This window comes from Oncorhynchus kisutch, linkage group LG13 (assembly GCF_002021735.2).
Source record: "Oncorhynchus kisutch isolate 150728-3 linkage group LG13, Okis_V2, whole genome shotgun sequence".
NCBI classification, from domain to species: domain Eukaryota; kingdom Metazoa; phylum Chordata; class Actinopteri; order Salmoniformes; family Salmonidae; genus Oncorhynchus; species Oncorhynchus kisutch.
The window spans coordinates 45,310,283-45,327,690 of NC_034186.2; the positions used below are offsets into that span (position 1 = coordinate 45,310,283).

At 43.7% G+C, this 17,408-nt stretch overlaps 1 protein-coding gene across 1 annotated transcript; it reads left to right on the top strand.

The window, feature by feature from the left end:
* Positions 1-381: 381 nt before the first annotated feature.
* LOC109902934 (leucine-rich repeat-containing protein 15-like) lies at positions 382-15,865 on the top strand. Its single transcript, XM_031786383.1, has 2 exons — positions 382-678; positions 13,585-15,865. The coding sequence occupies exon 2, from the start codon at positions 13,593-13,595 to the stop codon at positions 15,306-15,308; it is 1,716 nt and encodes a 571-aa protein (XP_031642243.1). The 5' UTR covers positions 382-678; positions 13,585-13,592; the 3' UTR covers positions 15,309-15,865.
* Positions 15,866-17,408: the final 1,543 nt, after the last annotated feature.

A 17,408-nucleotide genomic window follows, 5' to 3' on the forward strand; every position in this document is an offset into this window, starting at 1 on the left:
TGGCTCTCCATCATACGTTAGTTATTATCTGAAAGGGTTGATCCCTAGTGCTGTATGCCTCTGAGCCATGCATGAGAACCGCAGCCCCTCCCCTTCCACCCCCACGATCAGGCTTTTGGTCATCAGCGCATTGGTCAGCCCCTCCACCCCAACTGAAAGCCCACTGTCAGCATGTCAACACCTAAAACACACGCCAACTTACTCACGCACAACCACAAAGTCCCATACACACCTACAGTATATATATATTTTCAAACACGCTCAAAGGCACGCACATTCATGCAAGTAGTTCCCAAGCACACCCTCACACAAATCCAGTCCTTTTACAGAGAGGGTGGGACTTCCCCCTCACACAAACGCCCCACCATACTTCCCAAAAAAATGTGTGTGTATGTGAGGAAGAGAAACAGACAGAGCACAGGCGGTGCAAGCCAGCTTCAGTACATGACCTGAATGTTTCAAGGGCAAAGGGGGAAAAGATTGATTGAGGATGATGAACGTGATGACAAAGAGCTGAACAATGTGAGGATGTGTGGTTCTGGAAGAAACTGGAATCTCTAATTAATTCACATCTGACATTTCTGAAGAGGGAGCACAGTGACAAGAGAGGATACAAGATAGCAGACACTCCCCACCAACTCATTTCTCCGTTCACTCAACTGCCAAGCGCTGTACAAGGTAAGCTCCACTCTACCATATTGCCGACAGCATCTCGTTTTACAATAGTTAGCAGTGCACTGGTTGTCCTGAAGATTCCTAATCTCATGTATTCTGTTGAAATGGCTTTTTTTGCTCGTATGAGAAAGAGATGGTCAAAACCGTAATTATTATGAAAACAAATTATTATTAAGTGACGTCATCTACTTTATTGTGAAGTTTTAATTGTCCAAGCAAGACAAAAACTATAACGATTATAAAGTAGATGACTGTAGGAGCATGGTTTTCTGAAACTATGATTTAACCATATTATTTAGTCTTTCTGTGCGCAAATTACGGGGGGAACAAACAGAAATGTGCTTTGAAGAGAGCTCAAACGCTCCTCTTCCAACCCTTAACCAAGTTTTTTCAGGATTCGTTGCAAAAAAAATCGTCTCATGTCATTTTATATTACCTTTGTGATATTGTTAGTCTATGCAACTCTCCCCATAAACTCACCCTCTAATTTGCTGGATATATATTTTGTGACTGGCAAAGTGCTGATGCTTAAGTCCAGGAAATGGGGAGAGAAAAAAAAATCACAGCAATTAATGGTGAACTGGAAATGTTTTACAATGTAAAATGTTCCAGCCCAGTCCAGACTGTGGTTTGGTGAGACTGGGACTGATTATATCAGAGAGGAGACAGTTTAAATGTAAGCGGCCATTCAAATAGGGACCTTATGCATTTGTATTTTGCTGAGGAGTCAGAAGAGGCATGTTTGCCAATGGTGCTGCTCAGTCATATCGGCTATGTCTTCACTCCCAACACTTAGAGGGGAACAGCGATAGGATAACATTCAACTACAATTTCCTAAGAGGAAACATCTGAGTAAGTAACTATTCTTTAATTACAGTGCATTAGGAAAGTATTCAGACCCCATGACCTTTTCCACATTTTGTTATGTTAGCCTAACATGGATAAAATACATTTTCCCGCCTCATCAATCTACACACAATCCCCCATAATGACAAAAAGTTGTTTTTTTAATACAAATTTGCAAAAAACAACAAAAACGTAAATATTACATATTCATAAGAATTGAGACCCTTTACTCAGTACATTGTTGAAGCACCTTTAGCAATGATTACAGCCTCAAGTCTTCTTAGGTATGGCGCTACAAGCTCGGCACACCTGTATTTGGGGAGTTTCTCCAAATCTTCTCTGCAGATCCTCTCAAGCTCTGTCAGGTTGGATGGGGAGCGTCACTGCACAGCTATTTTCAGGTCTCTCCAGAGGATATTCGATCGGGTTCAAGTCCGGGCCACTCAAGGACATTCAGAGACTTGTCCCACTCCTGCGTTGTGTTGGCTGTGTGCTTACGGTTGTTATCCTGTTGGAAGGTGAACCTTCACCCCAGTCCTGAGCTATCTGGAGCGGTTTTTCATCAAGGATCTCTGTACTTTTCTCCGATCATCTTTCCCTAGATCCTGACTAGTCTCCCACTGAAAAACATACCCACAACATGATGCTGCCACCAGCATGCTTCACCGTAGGGATGGTGCCAGGTTTGCTCCAGATGTGACGGTGGGCATTCAGGCCAAAGAGTTCAATCTTGGATTAATCAGACAAGAGAATCTTGTTTCTCATGGTCTGAGTGTCTTTAGGTGCCTTTTGGCAAACTTCAAGCAGGATGTAATGTGCCTTTTACTAATGAGTGGCTTCTGTCTAGCCAATCTACCATAAAGGCCTAATTGGTGGCGTGCTGCAGAGATGGTTGTCCTTCTGGAAGGTTACCCCATCTCCACAGAGGAACTAAGGAGCTCTTTCAGAGTGACCATCGGGTTCTTGGTCACCTCCCTGACCAAGACTCTTCTACCCGATTGCTCAGGCAGCCAGCTCTAGGAAGCGTCTTGGTGGTTCCAAACTTCTTCTGGTTAAGAATGGAGGAGGCCACTGTGTTCTTGGGGACCTTCAATGCTGCAGAAACATTTTGGTACCCTTCCCCAGATCTGTGCCTCGACATAATCCTGTCTTGGAGCTCTACAGACAATTCCTTCGACCTCATGGCTTGGTTTCTGCTCTGACATGCACCGTCAACTGTGGGACCTTATATAGACAGGTGTGTGCCTTTCCAACTCATGTCTAATCAATTTAATTTACTTCAGGTGGACTCCAAGGAAGTTGTAGAAACATCTGGAAACAGTATGATTGATGGAAACAGGATGCACTTGAGCTCAATTTCAGGTCTCATAGCAAAGGGTCTGAAAACTTGTGTAAAAAAAAAATATATATATATATATATATATATATATATATATATATATACACTGCTCAAAAAAATTAAGGGAACGCTAAAATAACACATCCTAGATCTAAATGAATGAAACATTCTTATTAAATACTTTTTTCTTTACATAGTTGAATGTGCTGACAACAAAATCACACAAAAATTATCAATAGAATTATCAATTTATCAACCCATGGAGGTCCGGATTTGGAGTCACACTCAAAATTAAAGAGGAAAACCACACCACAGGCTGATCCAACTTTGATGTAATGTCCTTAAAACAAGTCAAAATGAGGCTAGGTAGTGTGTGTGGCCTCCACGTGCCTGTATGACCTCCCTACAACGCCTGGGCATGCTCCTGATGAGGTGGCGGATGGTCTCCTGAGGGATCTCCTCCCAGACCTGGACTAAAGCATCCGCCAACTCCTGGACAGTCTGGTGCAATGTGGCGTTGGTGGATGGAGCGAGACATGATGTCCAAGATGTGCTCAATTGGATTCAGGTCTGGGGAACGGGCGGGCCAGTCCATAGCATCAATGCCTTCCTCTTGCAGGAACTGCTGACACACTCCAGCCACATGAGGTCTAACATTGTCTTCTTGCATTAGGAGGAACCCAGGGCCAACCGCACCAGCATATGGTCTCACAAGGGGTCTGAGGATCTCATCTCGGTACCTAATGGCAGTCAGGCTACCTCTGGCGAGCACATGGAGAGCTGTGCGGCCCCCCAAAGAAATGCCACCCCACACCATCAAATCAATTTTATTTTATTTCAAATCAAATCAAATCAAATGTATTTATATAGCCCTTCGTACATCAGCTGATATCTCAAAGTGCTGTACAGAAACCCAGCCTAAAACCCCAAACAGCAAGCAATGCAGGTGTAGAAGCACGGTGGCTAGGAAAAACTCCCTAGAAAGGCCGAAACCTATGAAGAAACCTAGAGAGGAACCAGGCTATGTGGGGGTGGCCAGTCCTCTTCTGGCTGTGCCGGGTGGAGATTATAACAGAACATGGCCAGGATGTTCAAATGTTCATAAATGACCAGCATGGTCGAATAATAATAAGGCAGAACAGTTGAAACTGGAGCAGCAGCACAGTCAGGTGGAAGTTGAAACTGGAGCAGCAGCATGGCCAGGTGGACTGGGGACAGCAAGGAGTCATCATGTCAGGTAGTCCTGGGGCATGGTCCTAGGGCTCAGGTCAGTTGAAACTGGAACAGCAGCATGGCCAGGTGGACTGGGGACAGCAAGGAGTCATCATGTCAGGTAGTCCTGGGGCATGGTCCTAGGGCTCAGGTCCTCCGAGAGAGAGAAAGAAAGAGAGTAGGAGAGAATTAGAGAACGCACACTTAGATTCACACAGGACACCGAATAGGAAAGGAGAAGTACTCCAGATATAACAAACTGACCCCAGCCCCCCGACACATAAACTACTGCAGCATAAATACTGGAGGCTGAGACAGGAGGGGTCAGGAGACACTGTGGCCCCATCCGAGGACACCCCCGGACAGGGCCAAACAGGAAGGATATAACCCCACCCACTTTGCCAAAGCACAGCCCCCACACCACTAGAGGGATATCTTCAACCACCAACTTACCATCCTGAGACAAGGCTGAGTATAGCCCACAAAGATCTCCGCCACGGCACAACCCAAGGGGGGGGGCGCCAACCCAGACAGGATGACCACAACAGTGAATCAACCCACTCAGGTGACGCACCCCCTCCAGGCACGGCATGAGAGAGCCCCAGCAAGCCAGTGACTCAGCCCCTGTAATAGGGTTAGAGGCAGAGAATCCCAGTGGAAAGAGGGGAACCGGCCAGGCAGAGACAGCAAGGGCGGTTCGTTGCTCCAGAGCCTTTCCGTTCACCTTCCCACTCCTGGGCCAGACTACACTCAATCATATGACCCACTGAAGAGATGAGTCTTCAGTAAAGACTTAAAGGTTGAGACCGAGTTTGCGTCTCTGACATGGGTAGGCAGACCGTTCCATAAAAATGGAGCTCTATAGGACAAAGTCCTGCCTCCAGCTGTTTGCTTAGAAATTCTAGGGACAATTAGGAGGCCTGCGTCTTGTGACCGTAGCGTACGTGTAGGTATGTACGGCAGGACCAAATCAGAGAGATAGGTAGGAGCAAGCCCATGTAATTCTTTGTAGGTTAGCAGTGACTGGTTACCATGACTGACCCACTGCCAAACCGGTCAAACCGGTCATGTTGCAGGCAGCAGAACGTTCTCCACGGCGTCTCCAGACTGTCACGTCTGTCACATGTGCTCAGTGTGAACCTGCTTTCATCTGTGAAGAGCACAGGGCTCCAGTGGCGAATTTGCCAATCTGAGTGTTCTCTGGCAAATGTCAAACGTCCTGCACGGTGTTGGGCTGTAAGCACAACCCCACCTGTGGACGTCGGGCCCTCATACCACCCTCATGGAGTCTGTTTCTCACTGTTTGAGCAGACACATGCACATTTGTGGCCTGCTTGAGATCATTTTGCAGGGCTCTGGCAGGGCTCCTCCTGCTCCTCCTTGCACAAAGGCGGAGGTAGCGGTCCTTCTGCTGGGTTGTTGCCCTCCTATGGCATCCTCCACGTCTCCTGATGTACTGGCCTGTCTCCTGGTAGCGCCTCCATGCTCTGGACACTACACTGACAGACACAGCAAACCTTCTTGCCACAGCTCGCATTGATGTGCCATCCTGGATGAGCTGCACTACCTGAGCCACTTGTGTGGGTTGTAGACTCCGTCTCATGCTACCACTAGAGTGAAAGCACCGCCAGCATTCAAAAGTGACCAAAACATCAGCCAGGAAGCATAGGAACTGAGAAGTGGTCTGTGGTTATCACCTGCAGAACCACTCCTTTATTGTCTTGCTAATTGCCTATAATTTCCACCTGTTGTCTATTCCATTTGCACAACAGCATGTGAAATTTATTGTCAATCAGAGTTGCTTTCTAAGTGGACAGCTTGATTTCACAGAAGTGTGATTGACTTAGAGTTACATTGTGTTGTTTAAGTGTTCCCTCTATTTTTTGAGCAGTGTATATATACACACACACACACACAGTTGAAATCGGGAAATTTACATACACCTGAGCCGAATACATTTAAACTCATTTTTTCCAATTCCTGACATTTAATCTGAGTAAAAATTCCCTGTCTTAGGTCAGTTAGGATCACCACTTTATTTTATGAATGTGAAATGTCAGAATAATAGTAGAGATAATGATTTATTTCAGCTTTTATTTCTTTCATCACATTCCTAGTGGGTCAGACGTTTACATACACTCAATTAGTATTTGTAGCGTTGCCTTTAAATAGTTTAACTTGGGTCAAACGTTTCGGGTAGCCTTCCACAAGCTGGGTGAATTTTGGCCCATTCCTCCTGACAGAGCTGGTGTAAATGAGTCTCCTTGCTTGCACATGCTTTTTCAGTTCTGTCCACACATTTTCTATAGGATTGAGGTCAGGGCTTTGTGATGGCCACTCCAATACCTTGACTTTGTTGGACTTAAGCCATTTTGCCACAACTTTGGAAGTATACTTGGGGTCATTGTCCATTTGGAAGACCCAATTGCGACCAAACTTTAACTGATGTCTTGAGATGTTGCTTCAATATATCCACATAATTTTCCTTTCTCATGAAGCCATCTATTTTGTGAAGTTCACCAGTCCCTCCTGCAGCAAAGCACCCCCACAACATGATGCTGTCACCCCCGTGCTTCACGGCTGGGATGGTGTTCTTCGACTTGCAAGCCTCCCCCTTTTTCCTCCAAACATAACAATGGTCGTCATGGACAAACAGTTCTATTTTTGTTTCATCAGACCAGAGGACATTTCTCCAAAAAGTATGATCTTTGTGCAGTCGCAAACCGTAGTCAGGCTTTTGTTAATGGGGGTTTTGGAGCCGTGGCTTCTTCCATGCTGAGCGGCCTTTCAGGTTATGTCGATATATAGGACTCGTTTTACTGTGGATATAGATATTATTGTACCTGTTTCCTCCAGCATCTTCACAAGGTCCTTTGCTGTTGTTCTGGGATTGATTTGCACTTTTTGCACCAAAGTACGTTCATCGCTAGGAGACAGAACGCGTCTCCTTCCTGAGCGATATGACGGCTGCGTGGTCCTATGGTGTTTATACTTGCATACTATTGTTTGTACAGATTAACGTGGTACCTTCAGGCGTTTGGAAATTGCTCCCAAGGATGAACCAGACTTGTGGAGGTCTACAATTTTTTTCTGAGGTCTTGGCTGATTTCTTTTGATTCCCCATGATGTCAAGCAAAGAGGCACTGAGTTTGAAGGTAGGCCTTGAAATACATCCACAGGTACACCTCCAATTGACTCCAATGATGTCAATTAGCCTATCAGAAGCTTCTAAAGCCATGACATCAATTTCTGGAATTTTACAAGCTGTTTAAAGGCACAGTCAACTTAGTGTATGTAAACTTCTGACCCACCGAAATTGTGATACAGTTAATTATAAGTTAAATAATCTGTCTGTAAACAATTGTTGAAAAAATGTATTGCGTCATTCACAATGTAGATGTCCTAACCGACTTGCCAAAATGATGTTTAACAAGAAATTTGTGGAGTGGTTTAAAAACGAGTTAACGACTCCAACGTAAGTGTATGCTACCTATATATATATATATATATATATATATATATATATATATATATATATATATATATATATATATATATATATATATATATAAAACCTGTCAAAAGTTTGGACACACCTACTGATTCAAGGGTTTTTCTATACTTTTCCTATTTTCTACATTGTAGAATAATAGTGAAGACATCAAAATATATTTTATTTTTGAGATTCTTCAAAGCAGCCACCCTTTGCCTTGACAGCTTTGCACACTCTTGGCATTCCCTCAACCAGCTTCATGAGGTAGTCAACTGGAATGCATTTCAATAAAAAGGGGTGCCTTGTTAAAAGGTAATTTGTGGAATTTCTTTCATTCTCAACGCATTTTAGCCAATCAGTTGTGTTGTGACAAGGCTGGGGTGGTATACAGAATATAGCCCTATTTGGTAAAATACCAATTCCATATTATAGCAAGAACATCTTAAATAAGCAAAGAGAAACAACAGTCCATAATCTGCAACTTTGAAAGTTTGTTCATGTGCAGTCAAAAAAAACATCAAGCGCTATGATGAAACTGTCTCATGAGGACCGCCACAGGAAAGGAAGACCCAGAGTTCCCTCTGCTGCAGTGGATACGTTCAGTAGAGTTAAATTTACCTCAGATTGCAGCCCAAATTTGTTATTTATTTAACCTTTATTTAACTAGGCAAGTTAGTTAAGAACAAATTCTTATTTACAATGACGGCCTACCAAAAAGCCTTCTGCGGGGACGCTTCACAGAGTTCATCAACTGTTCAGAGGAGACTGCATGAATCAGGCCTTCATGGTTGAATTGCTGCAAAGAAACCACTACTTAAGGACACCAATAATAAGAAGAGACTTGCTTGGGCCAAGAAACACGAGCAATAGACATTAGACCAGTGGAAATCTTTGGTCTGATGAGTCCAAATGAGAGGTTTTTGGTTCCAACCACCACATCTTTGTGAGACAGAGAAGGTGAAAGGATGATCTCTGCATGTGTAGTTCCCACCACGAAGCATGGAGGAGGAGGTGTTATGGTGTGAGGGTGCTTTGCTGGTGACACTGTCGGTGATTCATTTACAATTCAAGGCACACTTAACTAGCATGGCTACCACAGCATTCTGCAGCCATACGCCATCCCATCTGATTTGAACTTAGTGGAACTATCATTTGTTTTTCAACAGGACAATGACCCAACACACATCCAGGCTATGTAAGGGTTATGTAAGGGTTATTTGACCTAGAAGGAGAGTGATGGAGTGCTGCATCAGATGACCTGGCCTCCGCAATCACCCAACCTCAACCCAATTGAAATTGTTTGGGATGAGTTGGACCTCAGAGTGAAGGAAAAGCAGCCAACAAGTGCATATTTTGGAACTCCTGTTGGAAAAGCATTCCAGGTGAAGCTGGTAGAGAGAATGCCAAGAGTGTGCAAAGTTGTCATCAAGGCAAAGGGTGGCTACTTTGAAGAATCTCAAATATTTTATGATTGGTTTAACCCTTTTTTGGTTACTACATGATTCCATATATGTTATTTCATAGTTTTGATGTTTTCACTATTATACTACAATATGGAAAATAGTAAAAAATAAAGAAAAACCCTTGAATAAGGTGTCCGAACTTTTGACTGGTACTGTATATTTGCAGAAATTTCTAAAAACCTGTTTTTGCTTTGTCATAATGGAGTACTGTGTGTAGATTGATGAGGGGGGAGGGGGGGGGGGGGGATTATTTTAGAATAAGCCTGTAACATAACAAAATGTGGAAAAAGTCAAGGGGTCTGAATACTTTCCAAAAGCACTATATACTGCTGCTATAGTCAATACTGACCTATTTGGACTACCAGGGGAAGCAGTGTGTTGCACACACATCCACAGGTTGCTATGGTTATGATGAGCAACATGCAACATAACTCAAAAATGATTCAAACCTAATCCAAATGGTATGATACCAATATTTTGATAAGAAACTGGAACTAGTCTATGTTGTTTCTACTTTATAGAGAGAAACTCAAAGCAAATAGGCTACATACTGACTGAACACAAAATCTATTGAAATGGGTAACATCTGGGAAACTCCAGGAACGGATTTATGTTCCTACTTCTTTGATGTAATAATAAAACCCAATTCCTCTGTGGCTGTGTTCAATGGAAGGACAAACACGCTAGTCTTTCAAACACTCCATCTGCACTTTAAAATAACATTCCGCTGCCATTCGACTTTAATAGTGGACCAGGGTCTATATGGAGAGAGAACCAAACCGACAATAATATTCGCAGCGCTTTGTATATGCTGCTTCCTCTGCCATTACAAACAGTCCAAACAGTCCACAGCCCCAGAATGCTGCAGTATGCTAATGCTGTGGCTATCCTTTGCCTAGAACACTTGTGGTGGTGAATTAAGCCACACTTAAAAGCATTATACAGTATTTTATGCTGAATTTTGCACTTCTTGTACTGGTACTTTGAAACTTTGATTCAATTACTACACTTCAGAAAGGATTCACGCCTCTTGACCTATTCCACATTTTGTTGTTAGTCTTAAATCAAAATGTATTAAAATAAAATCATTCTCACCCATCTACACAACAATACCCCATAATGACAAAGTGAACATTTTGTTTGTATACGTTTTAGCTAATTTATTGAAAAGGAAATACGCTACATGACCAAAAGTATGTGGACAGCTGCTTGTCGAACATCTCATTCCAGAATCATGAGCATTAATATGGAGTTGGTGCTATAACATTAATATGGAGTTGGTTCTTTGCTGCTATAACAATCTCCACTCTTCTGGGAAGGCTTTCCACTAGACGTTGAAACATTGCTGCGGGGACTTGCTTCCATTCAGCCACAAGAGCATTAGTGAGGTCGGACTGATGTTGTGCGATTAGGTCTGGCTCGCAGTCAGCGTTACAATTCATCCCAAAGGTGTCCGATGGGGTTGAGGCCAGGGATCTGTGCAGACCAGTCAAGTTCTTCCACATCGATCTCGACAAAACATTTCTGTATGGACCTGTTTGTGCACAGGGACATTGTCATGCTGAAACAGGAAAGGTTGTTCCCATAACTGTTGCCACAAAGTTGGAAGCACAGAATCGTCTAGAATGTCATTGTATGCTGTAGCGTTAAGATTTCGCTTCACTGGAACTAAGTGGCCTAGTCCGAACTATAAAAAACAGCCACAGACCATTATTCCTCATCCACCAAACTTCACAGTTGCCACTATGCATTTGGGCAGGTAGCGTTCTCCTGGCTTCTGCCAAACCCAGATTCATCCGTCGGACTGCCAGATGGTGAAGTGTGATTCATCACCCCAGAGAACGCGTTTCCACTACTTCAGTCCAATGGCAGTGAGCTTTGCACTACTCCAGCTAACATTTGGCTTTGTGCATGGTGATCTTAGGCTTGTGTAAGGCTGTTCGGCCATGGAAACCTATTTCATGAAGCTCCCAACGAACAGTTCTTGTGCTGACGCTGCTTCCAGAGGCAGTTTGGAATTCGAGTGTCGCAACTGAGGACAGACACTTTTTATGTGCTACGCGCTTCAGCACTCAAGAGGTTGCTGTTCTTTGAGCAAATTCGTGGCTGAGCTGTTGTTGCTCCTAGACATTTCCATTTCACAATAACAACACTTACCGTTGACCGGAGCAGCTATAGCAGGGCAGAAATTTGACTAACTAACTTGTTGCAAAGCTGGCATCCTATGACGATGCCTCATTGAAAGTCACTGAGCTCTTCAGTAAGGCCATTCTACAGCCAATATTTGTCTATGGAGATCGCATGGCTGTGTGCTTTATTTTATACACCTGTCAGCAAGGAGTGTGGCTGAAATAGCCTAATCCACAAATTTGAAGGGGTGTCCACATACTTTTGTATATATAGTGTATCGAATTTACATATATATTCACGCCACTTAGTCAATATATGACTCACAGTGATTACAGCAGTCTTTTTGGGTAAGTCTCTAAGAGCTGTGCACACCTAGAATGTACAATATTTGCACATTATTCTTCAAAAACAATTCAAGCTCTGTCAAGTTGGTTGTTGATTATTATGTAGACAGGTCCCATAGTTGTTCTCATCATGTCCAATCAATTGAATTTACCACAGGTGGACTCCAATCAAGTTGTAGAAACATGTGAAGGATGATCAATGGAAATAGGATGCACCTGAGCTCCATTTTGGAGTCTCATAGCAAAGGGTCTTATGTAAATAAGGTATTTCTGTTTGGTATTTTTTAGAAATCCGCCCAAAATTATAAAGATCTGTTTTCGCTTTGTCATCGCTGAGAATAAAAAAACTATAATAATTTAGAATAAGGCTGTAATGTAACAAAATGTGGAAAAAAGTTAAGGGGTCTGAATACTTTCTGAAGGCACTGTATACTGTAATTGTATATGAAGGTTACAGAGATGATGTAGTCATTCAAAAATATTGCACACAAAGTGAGTCCATGCAACTTATTATGTGATTTGTTAAACACATTTTTACTCATGAACTTATTTAGTCTTGCCATAACAAAGGAGTTGAATACTTATTTACTCAAGACATTTCAGTTTTTTATTCTTAATTAATTTGTAAACATTTCTAAAACCATCATTCCACTTTGACATTATGGGGTATTGTGTGTAGGCCAGTGACACAAAAATCTCAACTTAAATCCATTTTAAATTCATGCTGTAACACAACAAAATGTGGAGAAAGTCAACGGGGGTGAATACTGTCTGAAGGCACTGTAGAAAAAAGGGTTCCAACAGGGTTCTGCAGCTGTCCCCATAGGATAACTGTTTTTGGTTCTAGGGAAAACTATTATAGGTTCCATGTAGAACCCTCTGTGGAAAGGCTTCTATGTGGAACCCAAAATGTTTCTACCTGGAACCAAAAGGGGTTCTTGAATGGGTTCTCCCCAAATCTGGCCCTTAAACCATCACGGTCACCTAATAATCCCCAGTTTACAATTGGCTCATACACCCCCCCCCCTCTCCCCTGTAACTATTCCCCAGGTCATTGCTGTAAATGAGAATGTGTTCTCAGTCAACTTACCTGGTAAATAACAAATTAAATTAAATAAAAATAAAAATGGAGACAGCCGAAGAAGCCCTTTTTGGTTCTAGATAGCACTTTTTTTTGTAAGAGAGTAACATGTCATAAGTGCACAGGTTTTTCCTCACAATACTTGGTTATTTCACTTTCCTTCAGCTTACTTGAAGTATTTACTGTGAGTAGCTCTGGATAGGAGTGTTTGCTAAACTGACAAAAAAAACAGCTGTAAAAAATTGTAGGCCCTAGCCTTCTATGCCAGACCTTTAAGCTGGGGTTAGACTGGTGAACTAGTATGTCTGTTCAGATGGTACTGAGTGTAGGAATAATTTGGTAAGAATGTCGGGTGAGAAATGAGCCTTTCTAACTTTAGACTCTGGGAATTTCCTAGAAATAATAGCCTAGCCATTGTGGATCCAATCAAATAAAAAAAATCACATGAAAACAAAAACACCACAATCTGGCAGTATTTTCGGTTTACCCTCATTTGAACAGAAAGTTGTTCATTTTTGCTACTATTAAGTTAACAGTCCCATTAAGCCATTAACTTAACTAATCAAGTACTATTAAGTCAACAGATGGACTGATTCCAGTACTTAACGGGAGATGCTAAATGGAGCCCATTTCATGGTCTATTTAGCTCGCACCCTCCCATGCGTGTTATATCCACATGATCCCAATTTAACAAGACACAATTTAAAGAATCGATGATGCAGCCGTATTTGTCTAATATATTTTTAACCTCACTTGAATTTGATTTATAAGGTCTTATTTTAATGTGGATTTTTTTTATACAGTGTCACACATATTGCTTTATAAATCTGACATGTTGTTTGGGTGTGCATGGCATCAAATAAAGCAACCCACTGGGCACAGACGTGAATTCAACGTCTATTCCAAGTTGGTTTAATGCCATTTCATTGAAATGACGTGGAAACCATGTTGACTCAACCAGTTTGTGCCCAGTGGGTAACCACTCTTTTGATCTTTTCTAGGAGCATCAATGGACCTGCCAATCAACCTCCTCATCTTTCTCCTCCTCCTTGCCATCAGTGGAGTTCTTGGAGCGTGCCCAGATGGATGCCAGTGCAAAGACAACAAAATCCTTTGCCATGGCAGGTCAATCACAGAGTTTCCCTCCTCAGTGCCTGGTTCCACTACCACCTTCTACATCTCCAACACCAACATCACCGCTCTCAAACCTGATGACTTGGCTGATTTTGCCGAGGCCCTTGGCATCTTTGTGGTCAAAGACACTGGGATCAGAGAAGTATTCCCTGGCACCTTTGACTTCACCCATAACTTGGGTGCCCTGGGCTTCACAGGCACTGAGCTGAATGACCTGCCTGAGGCCCTGTTTCTAAATCTGGTGAAGCTGGAATCTCTGACTCTGAGCGGCAACAAGTTCCTGGTGCTTCGCCCCGCCTGGCTCTACTCCCTCGCTGCTCTGAGGACCCTGGACTTCAGCAAGAACCTCATCACGTCTGTACCAGAGAAGGCCTTTCGCTCTGTCACTCAGCTGGAGCATCTCACCCTGGCCAGGAACGGCATCAACCAACTCTACAGGGACACCTTCAGGGGCCTGAGCAAGCTCAAATCCCTGCGTCTGAACCGGAACGCTCTTAGGGCGATCCCTGCTGGAGCGTTTGATGACCTGGTAAGCCTGGAGGAGCTCTCTCTGCAGGATAATGCCATCACTCATCTCCCCGCTAACCTGTTCTCCCAGCTGCAGAGGCTAAAGAAGCTTTATCTCTCCAGCAACCGGCTAACTTCCCTCCCAGAGGGGATTCTCCTCAACCTCCCTAACCTGGCACAGATCTCCCTGTATGAGAACGAGCTCCAGAGTCTGTCCCCAGGAGTGTTCGGCCCCATGGCCGTGAGGGAGCTGTGGCTGTATGACAACCGGCTGACCCACCTGGAGGAACACACCTTCAGCAACCTGACCCAGCTGCGTCTGCTGGTACTGAGCCGGAACCAGATCAGCTCTGTGTCTCCCGGGGCCTTCAGTGGGCTGGCAGAGCTGGGGGAAGTGTCCCTACACACCAACCTCCTCACCAGCCTGCAGGAAAGCACCTTCCAGGGGCTGCATAAGCTGGTAAACATCTCCCTGGAGCACAATTACATCCACTCCCTTCCTGCCAGGCTTCTCCAGGGCCACTCCCACCTTGGCCAGCTGGACCTCCACAACAACTCCCTCCTCAACCTGCCCTCAGAGCTCCTCAGCACCCTCGCGGTGGCCAATGAGGTGCTGCTTGCTGAAAATCCCTGGAAGTGTGACCAGGACATCGTGCCACTGCGGGACTGGCTGATACGGAACCCCACCAAGGCTAACCTCAGTACTGTGGTGTGCCTCACGCCCTCTGTCTTAAGCGGTGACAGCATAGCCGAACTGACTGACGAGGAGTTGATGTTGTCCACTCCGACCGCCGTCCCTGATATCACCCCGACAGAGAAGAGGAGGAAGCCCCACACCCCCGCTCCCAAGAGGAGCACCCCCTCCCCTGCTGCAGAGGCCACGCCCACCCAGGAGCAGGGGGAGGACACCAGCAGTGGGCAGGGGAACGGAGAGGGTGTGTCCAGGAACACGCAGATCATTATCATCGCGGTGGTCTGCACTGCCATCATCACCAGTCTCATTGTCTGCTGCGTCTGCTGGAGGAGGAACAACAGAGGCAGCCGCAACCTTGGCCGCAGGAACAAAAACAACTCGGTCATCTAGACTGGCCCAGAGGCCTGAGAACCACATGGGAGGTGTACTGTACAGTTATGCTGAGCATGCCAGAGCAAACATCCTGATGCAGCTGTTCCCAAACATCTTAGCACAGGAACCCATCATGTCTCTATCATGTCTCTTCAAGAACTCATGACCAAGGACAGACTAGCTGGGGCCTGATCCTTGGGGAACTCTACTTTGATCGAATAAGTTATTCTGATTGGGATCCCATAATATTATAACTAGACAATTTTGCAAGTCCCTCTTCAGCAAGCTTTCTGAGGTTTGAACACTATCTTGCACAAATAACCAAAAAGAACATCTCATAAACCAACAATAATCATCTGGAAATTGCATTGATGGAATGCACAAAATGCCATTCATCTTTTTTCAATACTGGTTAAAAAGTTGAACGTATACAACTGAAGTCAGAAGTCACCATACATGTGGATTGAAGTCATTAAAGCTAGTTTTTCAACCACTCCACACATTTCTGGTTAACAAACTATAGTTTTGGCAAGTCGGTTAGTAAATCTATCACAATTCCAGTGGGTCAGAAGTTTACATACACTGAGTTAACTGTGCCTTCAAACAGCTTGGAACATTTCTGAAGATCATGTCATGGCTTTAGATGCTTCTGATAGGCTAATTGATGGATGTATTTCAAGGCCTACCTTCAAACTCAGTGCCTCTTTGCTCGACATCATAGGGAAATCAAAAGAAGTCAGCCAAGACCTCCACAAGTCCGGTTCATCCTTGGGAGCAATTTCCAAACGCCTGGAAGTAGCACGTTCATCTGTACAAACAGTAGTACGCAAGTATAAACACCATAGGACCACGCAGCCGGGATAACGCTCAGAAAGGAGACACGTTCTGTCTCCTAGAGATGAACGTACTTTGGTGTGAAAAGTGCAAATCAATCCCAGAACAACAAAGGATCTTGTGAAGATGCTGGAGGAAACAGGTACAACAGTATCTATATCCACAGTAAAACGAGTCCTATATCGACATAACCTGAAAGGCCGCTCAGCCAGAAACAAGCCACTGCTCCAAAACCGCCATAAAAAAGCAAGACTGTGGTTTGCAACTGCACATGGGGACAAAGATCATACTTTTTGGAGAAATGTCCTCTGGTCTGATGAAACAAAAATAGAACTGTTTGTCCATAATGACCATCGTTATGTTTGGAGGAAAAAGGGGGAGGCTTGCAAGCTGAAGACACCATCCCAACCGTGAAGCACGGGGGTGGCAGCAACATGTTGTGGGGGTGCTTTGCTGCAGGAGGGACTGGTGCACTTCACAAAATAGATGGCATCACGAGGCAGGAAAATTATGTGGATATATTGATGCAACATCTCAAGACATCAGTCAGGAAGTTAAAGCTTGGCCGCAAATGGGTGTTCCCATTTGGAATTATGACCCCAAGCATAATTCCAAAGTTGTGGCAAAATGGTTTAAGGACAACAAAATCAAGGTATTGGAGTGGCCATCACAAAGCCCTGACCTCGATCCTATCGAAAACTCAGTTACACCAGTTCTGTCAGGAGGAATGGTCCAAAATTCACCCAATTTATTGTGGGAAACTTATAGAAGGCTACCCGAAACATTTGACCCAAGTTAAACAATTTAAAGGCAATGCTACCAAATACTAATTGAGTGTATGTAAACTTCTGACCCACTGGGACTGTGGTGAAAGAAAGAAATCTGAAACATATCTTTCCCTCTACTATTATTCTGACATTTCACATTCTTAAAATATACTGGTGATCCTAACTGACCTAAAACAGGGAATTTTTACTAGGATTAAATGTCAGGAATTGTGAAAAACTGAGTTTAAATGTATTTGGCTAAGGTGTATGTAAACGTCCGACTTCAACTGTATACTGAACAAATGTAATGTTCAGCATAGTCTAATCACACACCTGCTGTTTTTTTAGAAGCAGTTTTTTTATGATTTACTGACTGGAATTAGGCTACTTACTGTGTCATTTTTCTATAGTGTAATCAGTAGATAAAGGCTGGTTTCATCTACTTGCAAATGATTATGCTCCACACACAAATCAAGTAAAATGACGGACTGTTATATTAAATAAATACACTATATGG

Excerpts from the sequence above, each read along its gene's own strand:
- LOC109902934 (XM_031786383.1), top strand. The coding sequence starts at position 13,593 with ATGGACCTGCCAATCAACCTCCTCATCTTTCTCCTCCTCCTTGCCATC.